General features: G+C 18.3%; 2 protein-coding genes across 2 annotated transcripts in view; one reads left to right on the forward strand and one right to left on the reverse strand.

Annotated features, from left to right (window-relative positions):
- The window catches only part of LOC127290152 (uncharacterized), a 134,070-nt gene extending 131,906 nt beyond the window's left edge, over positions 1-2,164 (reverse strand). Inside the window, exon 1 of the transcript XR_007844264.1 lies at positions 1,716-2,164. The gene's annotated coding sequence lies outside the window, so the exon portion shown is untranslated. The remainder of the gene's footprint in view (positions 1-1,715) is intronic.
- Positions 2,165-12,339: 10,175 nt separating this feature from the next.
- On the forward strand, positions 12,340-17,452 carry LOC127290157 (hybrid signal transduction histidine kinase D-like). Its single transcript, XM_051318564.1, has 7 exons — positions 12,340-12,622; positions 13,080-13,637; positions 14,036-14,151; positions 14,645-14,818; positions 15,226-15,408; positions 16,764-16,982; positions 17,361-17,452. Exons 2-6 carry the CDS (start codon positions 13,094-13,096, stop codon positions 16,953-16,955), a joined length of 1,209 nt encoding a protein of 402 aa, XP_051174521.1. The 5' UTR covers positions 12,340-12,622; positions 13,080-13,093; the 3' UTR covers positions 16,956-16,982; positions 17,361-17,452.
- Positions 17,453-17,598: the final 146 nt, after the last annotated feature.

Genomic DNA, 17,598 nt, shown 5'->3' on the forward strand with positions numbered 1-17,598 from the left:
ATATAAATAAATGGGCAAAAAAATTATTTTTCAATTTTCAATCCCTGTAAATTATTATTACATTAAAAAAGCATATATATTTAAAAAAAACGCGAAAATCTGACGATTAATAGTCACACAAAACGACCAAGGTGCAAAATGACCTACACTAGGGATTACGTCCCGGAATGCATCCGTCACCTAATCTTCGACATTTACAAAAAAAAAAAAACAATCAGACAACGAGGAATATAACAATAATCACAAACTTCCTTGAATTTTTAAAATTTTTGATTTTTTAATTTTTTAATTTTAAAAATTTTTTTAAATTAATATAATATTATAAATTTTAATTTAATTTATCGTAATTTTTCATTTTAATTTTGTAGTAATTTATTTTTATTTCTATACTGTAAATTTTTTACTTTCTCCAAAAAAAAAATTTTAACTTAAATAATATTTAAAAAAAAATATTTTAGATTATTAATAAATTATGTTTGAAACAAATTTTTAAAAAATTTTTTTTTAATTTTTAAAATATATTAACAATTTACCGAAAAAAAGGGGGGGGGGGAGGGAATTACAAATATTGATAATTCTGAAATAAATAACAATTTACAAAAAAAAAATTTTAAATGTAGAAATAAAAAAATTTTCTACATTTAAAATCAATGTTTTGCTATTTGTTGTGATTAATATCTAAAATAGAATTTATTTTTAGAAATCAAAATATTTAAAAATTATTAAAAATTAGAAAAAAAATTGCATTAAACAAATTATTTGTTTGAAATTATAGGTACGGCCCTGGTTTTTTTTATGTCTGCGAGAAACTAGTTAATATTATTATTATTATTATTATTATTATTATTATTATTAATTATTTAAATACATAATAATATAAAATACAATGCATAAAAATAAAAACTAAACATAAAGTGTATTAAAAAATTTTAATAATTAAAAATATAATTGTAAAAAAAAACTATCAATTTATATTAAATATTGATTATAACTAATTTTATATTTATAAATTTTAAATTAACATTATTATAATTTTTTATATTTTTTTAATTATATTTACTATAAATTTTATTTATTTTTTAATTCTTAGGATTATAAATTAATTTTATTACTGTATTATTATTATTTTTTTTTATTATATTTTTTATATTACTATATTTTTTAATATTTTCATAATTATTAAATTATCAAATATTAATAAATAAATATCTAAGAATTAAAAAAGTTTTCAATTTTTTATTTATTATATTTATTTATTTAAAAATTATTAAATTTATTAATATATTTATTTATTTATTATTATAATTATTATATATTTTTATAATTAGTAATTATTACTATATATTACATATTTTTGTTTTTTATTTATTATTGTTATTATGATTATTATTATTTTTAAATTATATATTTTTTATATAATATTATTATTCTAATTATTATTTTTATATTATATATATATATATTTTTGTTAACAAAAATAAAAAAATATATGTAAATAAAAATAATAATATAATAATAATAATAATAATAATAATAATAATAATAATAAATTTTATTATTTAATAAAAATGATAAAAATCCTATACTATAAATTTTGATAAAAAGTATAAATTAATAAAAAAAATATGATAGAAAATAAAAATGAATAAAAATAAAAAAAAAATTCGATAAAAATGTAAATATATAAAAATATAATAAAATAAAAAAAGACTCACTCGTCGCCTATGCCCGATCTCCTTCCCGGAAGCTCTGCGATCGAACGATGATTTCCAGAAAATGGCACAAAAAAAAAAAATCACATCACGATTTTAAAAATTTCCGACAATTTTTCCCGTACTTTGCGTATTCATAACCTCTAAAAAAAAACCTTATTTTTTATTACAAACGCGATTTTAAAGTATACTGCGAACACTCGAAAAAAAATTTACTCAAGAGAAAAAATTTCCTAACCTATATTTCACTCGATCGCGATTTTAATATATAAATATACTCACGCACTCCCGAAAGCTATAAATCTATAATCACTTATTTTAATAATTAATAAAACAATTGAAATTTGATATTTAGGCAATTATATACATATTGTTTCACGATGATAATAATATATAATATTTTCGACATTTTTTTTCAACCTCCGATGTCACCGATAGATTGCCATACAGAAATAACCGCGCCAAAACCCCATGAAAAAAATCGACGATAGACGAACTTCAAGTCACGTGATGTGCAAATCAAGTCACGTGATATTAGTAACATTTGACGCGGTAAAGAAATTTTTGAAATTTTCCACCAATTATATTAGAGGCCGGAAGTGAATTATGATAATTGCGAGAAAGAGTGAGAGTGGACAAGTTTCTTTCTTTCTCTCTCACTCTTATTACTCAATTACAATTTAGTATTATAATCTATTATAATTATAATAATTAATAATTTCAATAATTTATAATTATTAGTTAATTATTATTAATAATAAATATTAAATAATTATTAACAAATAATAATTACATTATACTAATAATATAATTATAATAATTAAATAATAACTATAATTATTAATATTTAAAATAATATTAATATATTATTATTATTATTATTATTATTATTATTATTATTATAAATATATTTATACATAATGTTAATATAATATTGCCATTATAATTATAATAGAAATATTTTTTGTGGACAAAAAAAAAATTACCCCCACCACTTGAAATTATAAGGTTGGTAGACGTGAGTATCTCATTTCTTTTGCTGGCAGTAATTAAAAGTGGTGGGGGTAAATTTCAGAAATTTCGATTTTTTATATATATATATTATATTATATTATATTATATATTCTCCTTATAGTAAAATTTTCCTTTGGCAAAATAATTATATATCTATATAAATTATAATTATTATCTATAAAAGTAATAAATATAATATTAAATTAAAATTGAATAATAAGAGTGAGAGAGAAAGAGAGTTAACTTGTCCACCGTCTCTGTCACACAATTACCACCAGTTTCTTCTCTGGTGATTGGTTGAAATGTTCAAAATCACTTTACCGCCGCGTCTCTAAATTTCCAAATGTCCCACGTGACTTAAAATTCATCTATCGTCGAGATTTTTTCTTTTTTTCACCCACAGGGGATGGAAATTATTCATTCTTGTGTCGTCGTTGATCAGTGACATTGCTTGTGATTTAATTATATCGAAAATTATTCTCAATTGCAAAGACCACGTGTTTGTGAAATTAATTAAATTCTCAAAATTTTTATTTTCAAGGTTAGATTTCGGGAGTGTTCGTGCGATCGAGTTATAATTATAGAGGTTATGATTTTTTGTTTGTTGTTTTTTTGTGATGCGTATTTGAGTAAAAATTATTTTTTATTTTCTATATCGGAAGTGTTTGATATAATTTAAAACAGCGATCGTATGTAAAAATAGTGGGTTTTTTTTTTTGAGAGTTAATAAACACGTGGTTTGGGAGTGTTCGTATTTTTTTTTTTTTTTTTTTAAATCGCGAGTGTATTTTGTTTTTGTGCCCATTTTGGAAAACACCGTTCGAGTGCAGCTCCAGGAGGGAGATCGGGCATTGGCGAAGGGTGTCACCGGTAAATATATTTTGATTTTATTTATTTTTTTTATAATATATTATTATTTTTATTATTATTATTATTATTATTTTTTTTCTATCTTTTTTCTATCCAATTTTTGTTCCTATATTTTTCTTATATTTATTAATATAAAAAATTTTAAAAAAATGTATAATATTAAAATGATAATAATAATAAAATAATTTAAAAAAAAAAATAAATACAATAAAATATGAAAATAAAAAACATAAAACGTGGAAATTATTTGCTATTTATTTAATAATTATAATTTTTATAAATTTTTATTTAAATATTTCTATGATTTTTTTTAACAAATAAAATAAAAAAAAATTTATAATATAAAAATAATAAAAATAATAATAATAAATAAAAGATAAAAAAAATATTATAATAATTACTATTTATAAAAATGTATAATTCTTAAAAAAAATTAAAAAATTTTAATATATTATTAATAATAAGTAAAAAAAATATAAAATTTTTTTTTTTATTTTTCTGTATTTGATAATTAATAATTAATGAAAATATTAATAAATAATATAATAATATAAAAAATATAATAAAATAGTAATAATAATAATAATAATAATAAAAATTAAAAAATATTTAATATGTTATTAATAATAAGTAAAAAAATATAAAACTTTTTTAATTTTCGGTATTTGATAATTAATAATTAATGAAAATATTAATAAATAATAATATAATAATATAATATAATATTTATTAATATAATAATATTAAAAAAATATAATACAATAATAATAATAATATTAAAAAAAATAATTTATGAATAAAAATAAAAAAAAATGCTAATAATAAATAAAAATTTATAAATATTCAATTATAATTATAATCAAAATTTATATATTTTTTATTGTATACATATTTTTTTATTATATTTTTTTTATAATTATATAAATTTTTTTGAATATAGTAAATATTTATTATAAATATAGTAAAAAAAAATTATAAATAGGTATATAAATAATTTATAATAACAATAATTTAAAATAATAAATAAAATTTATATTAAAAATAATTATAACAAACCTAAAAAAATTTACAATAAAAATAATAAAAAATATAACAAATTATATAATAATAATAATAAAAAATACATTTTATTTATTTTTAAACAATAAAAAATAGTAAATAATAGGAAAAATTGTATAATAATGATATAATAAAAATATTTTAAAAATAAAATAATAATAATAATAATAAAAATAAAAAATTTATAAATATAAAATTAGTTATAATTAACATTTAAATAATTAATAAAAATATTAAACAAAAAAACTCTAACGGACTTGAGAAATAAAAAGACCAGGGCCGTACGAATAAATTTCAAATACAATAATTTTTTTATAATAAAATTTTTTTTTTAACGAGCCTATTTTTTTGGGGAATTTTTAAATAAATTTTTTTTTCTCTTCATTTTTTTTTAGACTGAAGGACAGGAAGGAGGATGCAGAGAAAGCATGGCCCCTGCATAGTTCCCCGGTCTCCCCGCATAGAAGAGGGGCCACTGGGGGACTGGTCCAGAAGAGGCGATGCTGCCATCGCTCCGTCGAAGGGAATCCGCGATCGGCAAGTGAATTTTATTTTGAACGTAGCGGCACACCCTGAAATGTTTGAATTTTAAAAATAATTTTTTTTATTTTTAAAAATTAATTACCACAAATAGCAAAAAAAAATTTTAAATGTAGAAATTTTTTTTATTTCAACATTTAAAAATTTTTTGTTGTTATTTATTTCAGGATTATTAATATTTTTGTAATTCCCCCCTCCCCCTCTTCTTTTTTTTGGTAAATTTTTAATATGTTTTAAAAATTAAAATTTGTAAAAAAAAAATTTTGTGTTAAACATAATTTATTAATAATTTAAAATATATTTTTGAAATTATAATAAAATTAAAATTTGTTTTGGAAAAATTCAAAAAAAAAATATATATATATATATTAAAGTGGAAAATTAAAAATTAATTAAAAAAATTCAATATTGAAATAATAGTAAATTTAATTAAAAAATTAAATTCAAATTTTAGTAAAGTAAAAAATTAAATTTAAATTCTATTAAATTTAAAAAATTAAATTTAAATTAATTTTGTTTGGAAAAATTTGAAATTTTTAAAATTATTTATTAAATTCCCCCCCCCCAAAATTTGTTGTGTGTGAGAGAAGGAGAGAAGGAATGAAAGGGAGATTTTAAGCTCAGGTGTCGGATACGTCCCGGGACGTAATCCCTAGTGTAGGTCTTTTTGCACCTGGGCGGAATGTAAAATGTGATATTCGTCAATTTTATAGGATTTTCGCGTTTTTTTCAAATATAGCCAGGGAGGTCGTTATTATTTTTTTTATGTGTGTGAAGTAAATTAAATTTTTAAATACAAAAATAGGTAGGGAATTTCTTTTTTGTGATGTGAATGTCTGTAGTTTTAATAATTTTGCATGATTTTTTTTTTTTTTTTTTAAGTGTCGCTATCTTCTACTTATTTTTTAAGAAATTTAGTTTATTTACAAATTTTATTTTTGGAAAAATAAACTTTATATTTTTCCAAATAAAAAGTGTAAATAAATTTAAAATAAAAATTTTTTTTGTACTGTTACTAAATTTTTCTTTCAGCAAAATCATCGTGGTGAGAAAAATATTTATTTATATACTTAAAAAAAAATGTTGTAATTTTTTTTTTAAATAATTAATGAATTTTTCCCATTTTAGGTTGTTACTAATCAAACTTTTTTTCCTTACAGGTTTACTAATTAATATTTTTTCCTTACAGGTTTACTAATTAAAATTTTTTCCTTACAGATTTACTAATTATCATTTTTTCTGTTTCAGGTTACTAATAATAATTTTTTTCTATTTCAGGTTATTAATAATAATTTTTTTTTTTTTATTTCAGATTACTAATAAAAATTTTTTTTTCTGTTTCAGGTCACTAATAATAATTTTTTCTGTTTCAGGTTATTAATAATGAATTTTTTTTTATTTCAGGTTACTAATAATGAATATTTTTTTTTGTTTCAGGTCGCTAATAATAATTTTTTCTGTTTCAGGTTACTAATAATAATTTTTTTCTGTTTCAGGTTATTAATAATGAATTTTTTTTTTATTTCAGGTTACTAATAATGAATATTTTTTTTTGTTTCAGGTCGCTAATAATAATTTTTTCTGTTTCAGATTATTGATAAAAATAATTATTTTTTTTAAGGTTATTAATAATGAATTTTTTTTCTGTTTCAGGTTACTAATAATAATTTTTTCTGTTTCAGGTTGCTAATAATGAATTTTTTTCTGTTTCAGGTTACTAATAATAATTTTTTCTGTTTCAGGTTGCTAATAATGAATTTTTTTTCTGTTTCAGGTTACTAATAATAATTTTTTTCTGTTTCAGGTTACTAATAATAATTTTTTTCTGTTTCAGGTTACTAATAATAATTTTTTTCTGTTTCAGGTTATTAATAATAATTTTTTTTTTTCATTTCAGATTACTAATAAAAATTTTTTTTTCTGTTTCAGGTTACTAATAATAATTTTTTCTGTTTCAGGTTGCTAATAATGAATTTTTTTTCTGTTTCAGGTTACTAATAAAAAATTTTTCTGTTTCATGTTATTAATAATAAATTTTTTTTTTATTACAGGTTACTAATAATGAATATTTTTTCTGTTTTAGCTTGCTAATAATACTTTTTTCTGTTTCAGATTATTAGTAATAATTTATTTTTAAGATTACTAATAATGAATATTTTTCTGTTTCAAATTACTAATAATACTTTTTTCTGTTTCACATTATTAATAATAATAATTTTTTTTCATGTTACTAATAATAATTTTCGTACTGTTTCAATTTTTAATTTATAATTTTTTCTATCAATAATAATTAATTCTATTACATGTTGCTAATAATAACAATTTTTCTGTTTTAGTGTGTAAATAAAATTTTTTTCTGTTTCACGTTATTAATAATAATTTTTTTTTCAGGTTACTAATAAAAATTTTTTTTCAGGTTACTAATAATAATTTTTTCTGTTTCAGATTGTTAATAATGAATTTAATTTTTTTTCTTACAGGTCTTCTTCCACACAGTAAAAATTATTTCGAAAAATAAATTTTTTTTGGCAACACTCCCAAAATATATTTATTATTAATAATAAATTTTACTGTATGTCGTGGTTAGGCCTAATGCACATTTTAATTTCATTTCCAAATTTAAAAAAAAATTAAAAATTTTTTTTTTCATTTGAAATTGAAAAAAAAATTTGTGTAATGGGGATGCACGTTAAAAAAACGCGTCTAGTGTTCAACCTCCTGGGTGATGTGGAAGAGAGCACAATATTTATTATTTTTTTTTAAACAATATTAAATGTATTAAATATTTTTATTTTATTTTTTATTATTTTTTTTAATTATATTTTTTAATTATATTTTTTATTTTATATTTTTTATTTTATTTTTTATTCTTAAATAATAAATAATAAATAATACCTAAATAATAAATAATAATAAGAAGAATTAATTAATATTAATAAAAATTAAATAATAATAAGAATATAAACAGAATGTAAAAAAAAAATAAATTTAATAAATAAAAATAATTGGATTAAAAAAAAAATTGAAAGAAATATTTATAGAGAAATTTTTGAAAAGACTATTAGCAAACAAAATATGAAGTTTAATAAATTGAATAATAATGATGAATGATTGAAAGTGACGAGGAGGGATGATCAAGGTAAATCGAATATTTGAACATCTGAACGATTACAGTTTGCTCAATGCAAACGTCAACTGTCCAATTCAATTAATACACGTTGAATTAGAATAAGCGAATATTTACAATGCACTGTCTCGTTTTGATGAGTACCAATCATGACCTCGTAAATAGTCTATACAAATCGACTCTGACACACAACAATAGTAGAATTCTCAACTTGTTTGATCATCAGCTACCAACAGGCTTCCATCATTTCATTTTTCACAATTTTTTTTTTATTTTACTTTTTTTTTCATTTTTATGGCGAAATTGTTTCTCTAATTTTTTTTTTTATTTATTAATGTCCCGTTTATATTTTTTTTATTAATCCATTTATTTTTTTTTTATTAATAGATCCATTTATTTTTTTTTTTATTATAATCTATTTATTATTATTTAATTATTTTATTTTATAAATTATATTGCAGGAGAGATTACCATTGTCGATGATGAAAGTTTTCGCACAAGTTAGAATGTTAAATAAATTCCAAACAAGAATCATTACTAAGAATAAATGTTATAAACTTCTCGAAAATCAAAGATGTAAATGCGAAGAACTAAAGCCAATATCCGACGAATATCATCTTTTCATTAAATGTAGGGCACTGACCGATTGTAGAAAAAAGTTTTTTGTATTAGCGGACGACGAGGACGCTGTAAAAGCTAGTTGGTTAGATTTAATAAATGATAGAAATCCTAGGTCAGTCAAAAAAATAATATGCTATATTAACGAGATTTTAGACACCACTTTTCCTGAGTAGGGGCCTATTGTCAGACGGGATAAATTTTATGTATTTAATTTCGCTTTCTGTTTGTTATTTTAAACGTATAATGTATGATTGTGTTTGTATTATTATGTAACAAACTCCTTTGTATGGATAATGAGATCCTTGAACAAATAAACAAATTATAAGTTATTTTATAATTTTTATTTATTATTATTTACTTATTATTTTATTTTATAATTTATTTATTATTTTAGTATTTTTTTGGTATTTTTTGTAGTATTTTATTTAGTATTTTTTTTGTGTTTTTACTATTTTTTAGTATTTTTAGTATTTTTACTATTTTTTAGTATTTTTACTATTTTTTAGTATTTTTTTAGTATTTGGACAAGGTCTGCCAAGAATTTACAAGAATCTAAAACCTATTTATTATTATTTAATTATTTTACTTTTTATTTTATAATTTTTATTTATTATTATTTACTTAATATTTTATTTTATAATTTATTTATTATTGTATTATTTCATTATTATGCAATTTTTTCCTTTGTAATTTATTTATTATTATATCATTATTATTTAATTTTTTATCTTGATAAATTGTTTAGAATTATGTAATTATTATTATTTTTTTTAAACTTTAAAAGTTTATTTTTTAAAAATCTCGTCCGCACGGGGAATCGAACCCAGGACCCTTAGAACGCGAGTCACGTACTCTGACCACACAGCTACCTTAACTACATTTAATTTTATTTCAATATTAAATATTACTAACCAAAAAAATATTTATTTTTGAAAGTAGGAAAAACAAATATTTAAACTAAAAAAAAAAAATACTTCTATACTGTAAATTAAATAAAAACAAGTAAATAAAAAATAAATAAATACAAATCAGTAAATAAATAACTAAATAAAAAATAAAAATAAATACATTAAAATAATTAAAAAAAAAAAAGTGCATAAAAATAATTTTAAAACAAAATAAATATATAAAAATAGATTTAAAAAAATACATAAATAAATAAATAAAAATAAATAAATAAATATTGTTAAATAATAATAATTAAATAAAAATTATAATACAAAAAAATAAATAAAAATAGTTATAAAAAATAATTTCAAAAAAAATACATAAATAAATAAATATAGATAAATAATAATAATTAAATAAAAATTAATAAACAAAAATAAATAAAAATAGTTAAATATATAAATAATTTTTTTTTTTTAATATTATAAGAAAAAAAAACTTATTTTCCATATAAATGAATTGATTTTCTATTTATTTTTAGAGAAATTGTATTTTCTCTGCGGAATTGTATATATATATATATATATACAATGTTGATTTACATAAACTTTATCCACTCGGGACAGTTGATGGTCCCCTCTCGGTTATCGGGTAAAACGCGTGGATGCGTCATTCGCCAGTCGACCGTACCATAGACTTGGGGGTATTATCATTGAGTGTAAATCATTCCAATTTTTTTTTATTCATTTCTTTTTTTATTTTTTTTTTTTATTTTTTATTTTTTTTTTTTTTGGTACTAGTGATTTTTCTCCTACGATTTGCAATGTCTGCTCCAATGAACAAATTCCCTCCAATGTCCCTTCTCTTTTGATATCGATGCAAGTAATACGTCAAGTTGAATCGCGATAGTGATTTTTTTTCGCGATATTGGACACTGAGAGAGAGAGAGCATTTTTTATCTTCGCGAATTCTTTATAGGGGAAAAAAAATCTACTTTTCCAATTTCAAATAATATTATTTTTTTTTTATTATTTTACACTTAATTTAAATAATTAATGTTGTATAAAAAAAATTAATCGTTTAATTAAATTAAAAATTATAATAAAAATTATAATAAAAACTAATAAAAATAATATAAAAATGATATAAAATAATATTATAATTGTAGATTATAATAATATTATATATTATAATAAAATTATAATTATATTATTTTATAAGAAAAATAATTGGAATTTTTTTTAATTACAATATAATAATATATAATATTTATATATTTAGTATTTTATTTATTATTCTTTATTATTTTTTTTTTATTTTTAACTCGCGCTTATTTTATTATTTTTTTTTTTATTTATTTATAATTTCTAATTTTTTATTTTTATTTCTCGTATTTGTTTTTTTATTTGTAAATATTATATAATATTTATATAATAATATAAAATTCAGTATTTTTCTTTTTTTATTAAATGCCTTCTTATCTTTTTTCACATATTTATAGCAACTTATCTTTAAATTGTTGTTAATCTAAACAGATTTTATAATTTATTTGTTTATTATTTATAATCATAATAGTATTATATTACTTTTTATTAAATATATTATAATAAAAATATTTAATAATAAATTTTTATAATAATAATAATAATAACAATAATAATACAAATTTTGATAAGAAAATAATTATTTTATTAAAAATACAAAAATAAAATAAATATACGGTGTTTAAAAAAAATAATAAGAATAATTTAGCCGAGTGTGCTAAAGCATTGTATTTGTGTAGTTCTTAAACAAGTTAGATGGGTTCGAATCCCGGTGGATGTAGAAATTTTTCAATATATTACAAGAGCGTAACTTGATGTATAATTAATAATAAATAAATAGTGAAAATAAATAAATAACTAAATAAATAGAAAATAGTAAAAATAATAAACAAATAGCATAAATATAATAAACAAATAGTATTAGAAATAATAAATAAATAAATAATATAAAAAAATAATAAACAAATAGTATTAAATAAATAATAAATAAATATAGTACAAAAAATAATAATAAATATTAAATAAATGGTAATAAATAAATAGTTATTAAAAAAATAATAAATAATAAACTCTTTGGTACAAATAAAAAAAAAAAATAGTGTACAAAAATAATAAATAAAAAATAAATAATAAAAATTATTGATCTGAATTGATTATAGATCGATAAATAAAATATAAAAAAAAAATTAAACAAATTGTATTAAAATAAATAATAAATAAATAGTACAAAAAATAATAAATAATAAATAAATGAGTAATAAAAACAATAAATAAAAAAAAATAATAAAAATTATTGATCTTGAATTAATAATAGATCGATAAATTTAAAAAAAAAATATTTTGCCTAATTCTTACAATAATAAATTGGAGATATAAAAGAAAAGCTTTTTTTTCTTTTTTTTTTTTTTTTTATTTAATTAGCGTTTCTATGACAACGATGACTGATTAGGTCTTCGTTGAACAATCGAAGAAGACTTCAGTCTATCAATTGCAGTTAAATGAAATAAGAGGACAATAATTTTTTTTTTTTTTTAATATCGCTTATGCATTAAATACTCGATATTTTGTAAATAAATTTAAAAAAAAAAAGGAAATAATTGTTTTAAAAATGTAAAAAAAAAATTTTTTAAATTGAAAAAAAAATCAATTTTACACTAAGAAATAAAAATTTCATTGAGCAAAAGTGCTTCGAGAAGCTTTATTTATTAAATGTGCCAAGGTGTTTAACCTACTTTGTGGTTTGAAAGGTACGATTAATAATTTTTCAATAAGAAAAAAAAACATAAATTTTGATTTAATATTCTTTTTCTTCAAATAATTTATTAATAAAATTATTGTTATTAAAATTAAAAAAAAGGAGATTAATTTACAATTATTTTTTATTTTCTATTATTATTTTTGTTTATTTATTTTAATTAATATTTACAATTTTCATTTTTTTTTTAATTAATTTTTTGTTACTTTTTAATATTTTTATTTTTAATTAATATTTCAATTCATTTTTTTTTATTTACCTACGTTAATTAATATTTCAATTTTTTAAAATTTATTTTTAATTTTTTTTCTTTTAAATAATATTTAAATTTATTTTATTGTTATTTTTATGTATTTTTTTATTTATTTTGTTTTCTTTTTTTTTTTATTTTCCCTTTTTTTTTATTTATTTCAATTAAATTAATTAAAAAAAAATTTTTTAATTTTCAGATTACCATCGAAAAATGTATTGCAATACAAACGAGACAAATGATAATGAAAAAATTAATAATAAAAATGAATTTGGATGGTGGATAATGAATGAATGTGAAAATAATATAATTTCATCACAATTGAAAAAAAATTCACAAAATTCCAATTTTCATTCATTTTCAAATTCTCTAGAAATAGAAAATGATAATGATAATTTAAAGAATTTAGAAGATTTTAATTTAAATGATGATGATGATGATTTAATAATTTCTTTAAAAAAAAAATTAATTCCAAATAATGGAAGTCAGAGAAATAGTAGTGAAAATAATGAAAATAAGGGAAAAATTGAGAAAATGGAATTGACATTAAACGTCGATTTTGATAAAATTCAAGATGAAAGGGAAAATTTTATTGAAAATGACTTTAGAAAATCTCTTGGATTTTCCTATACTCCAGAAAGATTAGTGAAATCCAAAGAATATAAAATTCTTTCTCCACCTTTTCAATCTGCCTGTATTCACTCTTCAAAGTTCAGACAAAGGAAATTGAGTGAACTTATCGATCCCCATAAAATTGGTACGTTTTTCATTTTCCCCATTTTTTTTTTCTCTCTTCTTACATTTTACATTTAATGGATATATTTTAAAAATAAATTAAAAAATTGTGAAAAAAATTTTTTTCTAATCGAATTTTATTAATAATGTTTATTCTGGAAAAAAAAATTAATAATTAAATTTATTATAAAAATATATAATTTAACATATGTTTAATTTCTATTATTAATTTTATTTTAATTTTTGTTAATTATTATTGATAATAAAAATTCTATTATATAATTTATTTTATCAAATTATATATGAAAAATAATAATTTTATTTTTCTTGGAAAAAAAAAAATAATTTGAAAAAGAAAAGTTTCCTAATTTACAAAATGAGAATTTATATTTTAATAATAAAAAAATTATTTTTTTTCAGGTGGAATAAATTTACAAAAACTTTTATGTCCCAATATAATGGCAATAAATTATTCCAATTATTTTCATATGAAACGATATATCGATTTTCAAGATATAAAAAGTCAATCTAAAGAGGTATATAAAATAATAAATTAACAAATTTTTATTTTACATTAAAAAAAAAAAAATTAAAATCAATAAATATATCTAATAATTTTTATTATAATAAATAAATAAAGTAATTAAAAATCAACTTGAGCAAAAATGATAAAAAAAAATTATTGAAATAATAATAATAATAATTAATTAATTAATAATTAATAATTAATTATTATTATTATTATTATTATTATTATTATTATTATTATTATTATAGTAAATATAATAATAATTTTTACTAAATTAATTAATAATAGTTATCTAATTAAATAATATTTTTTTCAATTAATTAATTTTATGATAATTTTATAAATTTAAAAAAAAATTATTTGGTAACGGTTTTTTTTTTTTTTTATTAAAAGAAACTAGGAAAATTAGATTAACAATTATTTTGAAAATGAATTTTCTTTTTTTGTTTATTTGTTAATTAAAAATAATTTCTCAAAAGCAATTATAATCGATGTTAAAGGGCAGCTTTTCCAGTTTAATATCAAATTTCAAGGAACTTAAGACGCTTTCAGAAGAAAAGCAGAGGAACCGCAAGTTCTCATCTTCTGAAGAGGAGAACACTTCTGGAATTCAAAGCCCAGGTTGGAGTTTAGATACTTGCAGTGAACCGACGAAAGCACTTCCAAGAGTCGAGGTAGAAAAACAAAGAGATTTTTATTTTTTATTATTATTTTGAATAATAATTTTTTTTTGAAACAATTATTTTAATATTAATTATTTATTTTTTTTATTATTATTTTAAATAATTTATTTTTGAAACAATTATTTAAATATTATTTATTTTTTTCTAAATTATTATTTTAAATAATAAATATTTCTTGAAAAAATACTTTTAAATAATAAATTTTTTTGGAAATAATTTATTATTTTAAATAATAAATTTTTTGGAAATAATAATTATTTTTATTAATAAACTTTTTGAAAATAATTAATATTTTAATTATTTTTTTTTTTTTTTTGAATCAATTTGAAATAATAATTATTTTATAAATAATAATTATTATTTTATTTATTTATTTATTTTAATTAATTTATATAAAGAATCTGAAAGGGAGTTCAAATGAAGAAGACATTGACGATTATGAAATAGAATCATCTGAGATTTCAACAATTTTATTGGACGATTCGGAAAATTTATCTGAAATACAATCAAAAATAAAAAAACTTGAAAATAACAATGGAGATATGCAAAAAAATATTGAAACATTAAAAGAGGATTTTCAGGTTTGAATTTATCGTTTTATTTGTAAAAACAATTTTTTTCAAAAATTTTTCCTTCTTTTGAAACAATTTGTGTTACAATTTATTTATTTCATAATTATTTTTCAAAAATTTTATTTTATTGGAACAATTTGTTACAATTTATTGACCTATTTATTTTATATATATTTATTTTTGCAAAAATTTTGCTTCTTTTAAAACAATTTTTTCCATTTTTGAAATTATTTATTACAAATTTTTTGCCAAAATTGCTTGCTATTGAAATTTGATTTTTTTTTTTAAATTTGTTACAATTTATTTATTGGTTGTTTATTTATTTTTCCAAAATTTTGCTTCTTTTGAAACTATTTTTTATAATTTTTTTTTTCAAAATTTTGCTTTTTTTGAATCAATTTGGTAACAATTTATTTATTTATTCAAAATTTGCTTCTTTGAAACTAATTGTTATAATTTATTTATTTTTCCAAAATTTACTATTTTTCGAAACTAATACTTAGTTTTGGAAAAAAATAATTAAAAACAAAAAAAATAAATAAATAAATAAAAAAGTATGTACAACATTTGTTTTTTTGTAAAAATTTTGATTTATTTGAAAATTATTTACAACTGCCGTCAACGGGAAAAGCAATTTTTCCAAATACATCAGAAATAATATATATAATTATAGAAAAAAAAAAAGAAAACGATATTTTTTTCTTCTTCATTTCGTAATAATTGGGACATTGTAAAATTATGTAAAAAAATTTTTTTTCTTTTATAGCCTATTTATATATATATATATGGGAACTTTTTTTTCTTGTTTTTATTAGATAGATTATGTTTTCAACAAAGGAAGCACATTAAAAAAAAAGAAAAAAAAATTAATAAAATTACCCAGAGAGGAAAAAAATTATTTGCTCTAAACAAAAATTTTGTTGTTTAAATTTTAAAAAAAAATTGTTTAGCGCAATTTTTTTTTTTTTTATTCAAATTTGCTTCGAATAAAAAACAAATTTTTATTAAAATTTGGTTCGAATAAAAAAACAAATTTTTATTAAAATTTGGTTCAAATAGAAAACAATTTTTTATTAAAATTTTGCATCGAATAAAAAAACAAATTTTTATTATTTCAAATAATTGTTACGGAAAATAATTTTTTAATAAAATATGGATTCGAATAAAATAAATTTTTTTTTTCAAGTTTGGTTGGAGCAAAAAAAATTAATTATTCAAATTTTTTTGAAATAAAAAAAAAAAATTGTTTCACTATTTAAATTTGATTTGAATAAAAATTCTTTTATTCAAATTTGATTCGAATTAAAAAAAAAAAAGCCTTGAAAATTTAATTTTTTTTCTTTTTTTTTTTTTTTTTTTTGCAGAATGACGAGTGGAAAATAAATATTTTACTGGAAGATGCAATTAATTTACGTAGAGAAATACAAGAATTGCAATATTTAGATAATCTTGTAAATCTTCTTCGTGGCGAACTCGAGAGAATATCCCCAAAAACATGGCCATTTATTCGCAATCACGTGGATCCTTATAGCGAAGAAATTAATCTGATTATATGACAATTTTTCCTTTTTTTTTAAATATATATATGTGACGTTCCATGAAAAAAGGGACCTTAGCTGCAAAAAAATGAAAATTGAGTTTTTGATATCAGTCGATAGATCTTGAGTTGCTCTTTCAGATACAAAAGTTAAAAATTGTACTTTTCTATTTAGTTTTTTTGTTATAAAGCATTAATCATGACCATGTTAATCGCGTTCCAGCACGGACTACAGAAACCATCCCCACCACTTCTACACTAGTATACTTGTCGTAAGCGTGAGCTGTAGGAACGATGTAGTAGTAAGGTGGTGGGGCTGATTTTCGATGGAGGGTCTCAACCAATCAGGGACGCTCTACTTTAAATACCTTTTCTGGAAAATGCGTCTATTGCAGCTAAGGTCCCTTTCCTCATGGAACGTCACATATATAATATATTTCCACTTAAAACTTTTGCTATTTCGTCCTTTGTTTTTTTTTTCTTCTTCTCTTTTGATAAAAACTATTTTTTCCCTAGTCTCGAGAATTTTTTTTTTTTTCTCATTACATGAGAGAAATACAAATTTTCATTATATGAAAAAATTTACACAATTTGAAAAAATTTTCCCTTTTTTTTTACCCCGGTTTTTGTTTCTTTAAATATTTTTTCCCTTTTTATTTCAA

Source organism: Leptopilina boulardi, unplaced genomic scaffold (assembly GCF_019393585.1).
Source record: "Leptopilina boulardi isolate dan_hultmark-lab unplaced genomic scaffold, ZJU_Lbou_2.1 LbouV2_55, whole genome shotgun sequence".
NCBI lineage: Eukaryota > Metazoa > Arthropoda > Insecta > Hymenoptera > Figitidae > Leptopilina > Leptopilina boulardi.

Coding starts and splice junctions, on each gene's coding strand:
- LOC127290157 (XM_051318564.1), top strand. CDS start 13,094: ATGTATTGCAATACAAACGAGACAAATGATAATGAAAAAATTAATAAT. Junction 13,638..14,035: donor TATCGATCCCCATAAAATTG/GTACGTTTTTCA, acceptor ATTTTTTTTCAG/GTGGAATAAATTTACAAAAA. Junction 14,819..15,225: donor AAGCACTTCCAAGAGTCGAG/GTAGAAAAACAA, acceptor ATTTATATAAAG/AATCTGAAAGGGAGTTCAAA.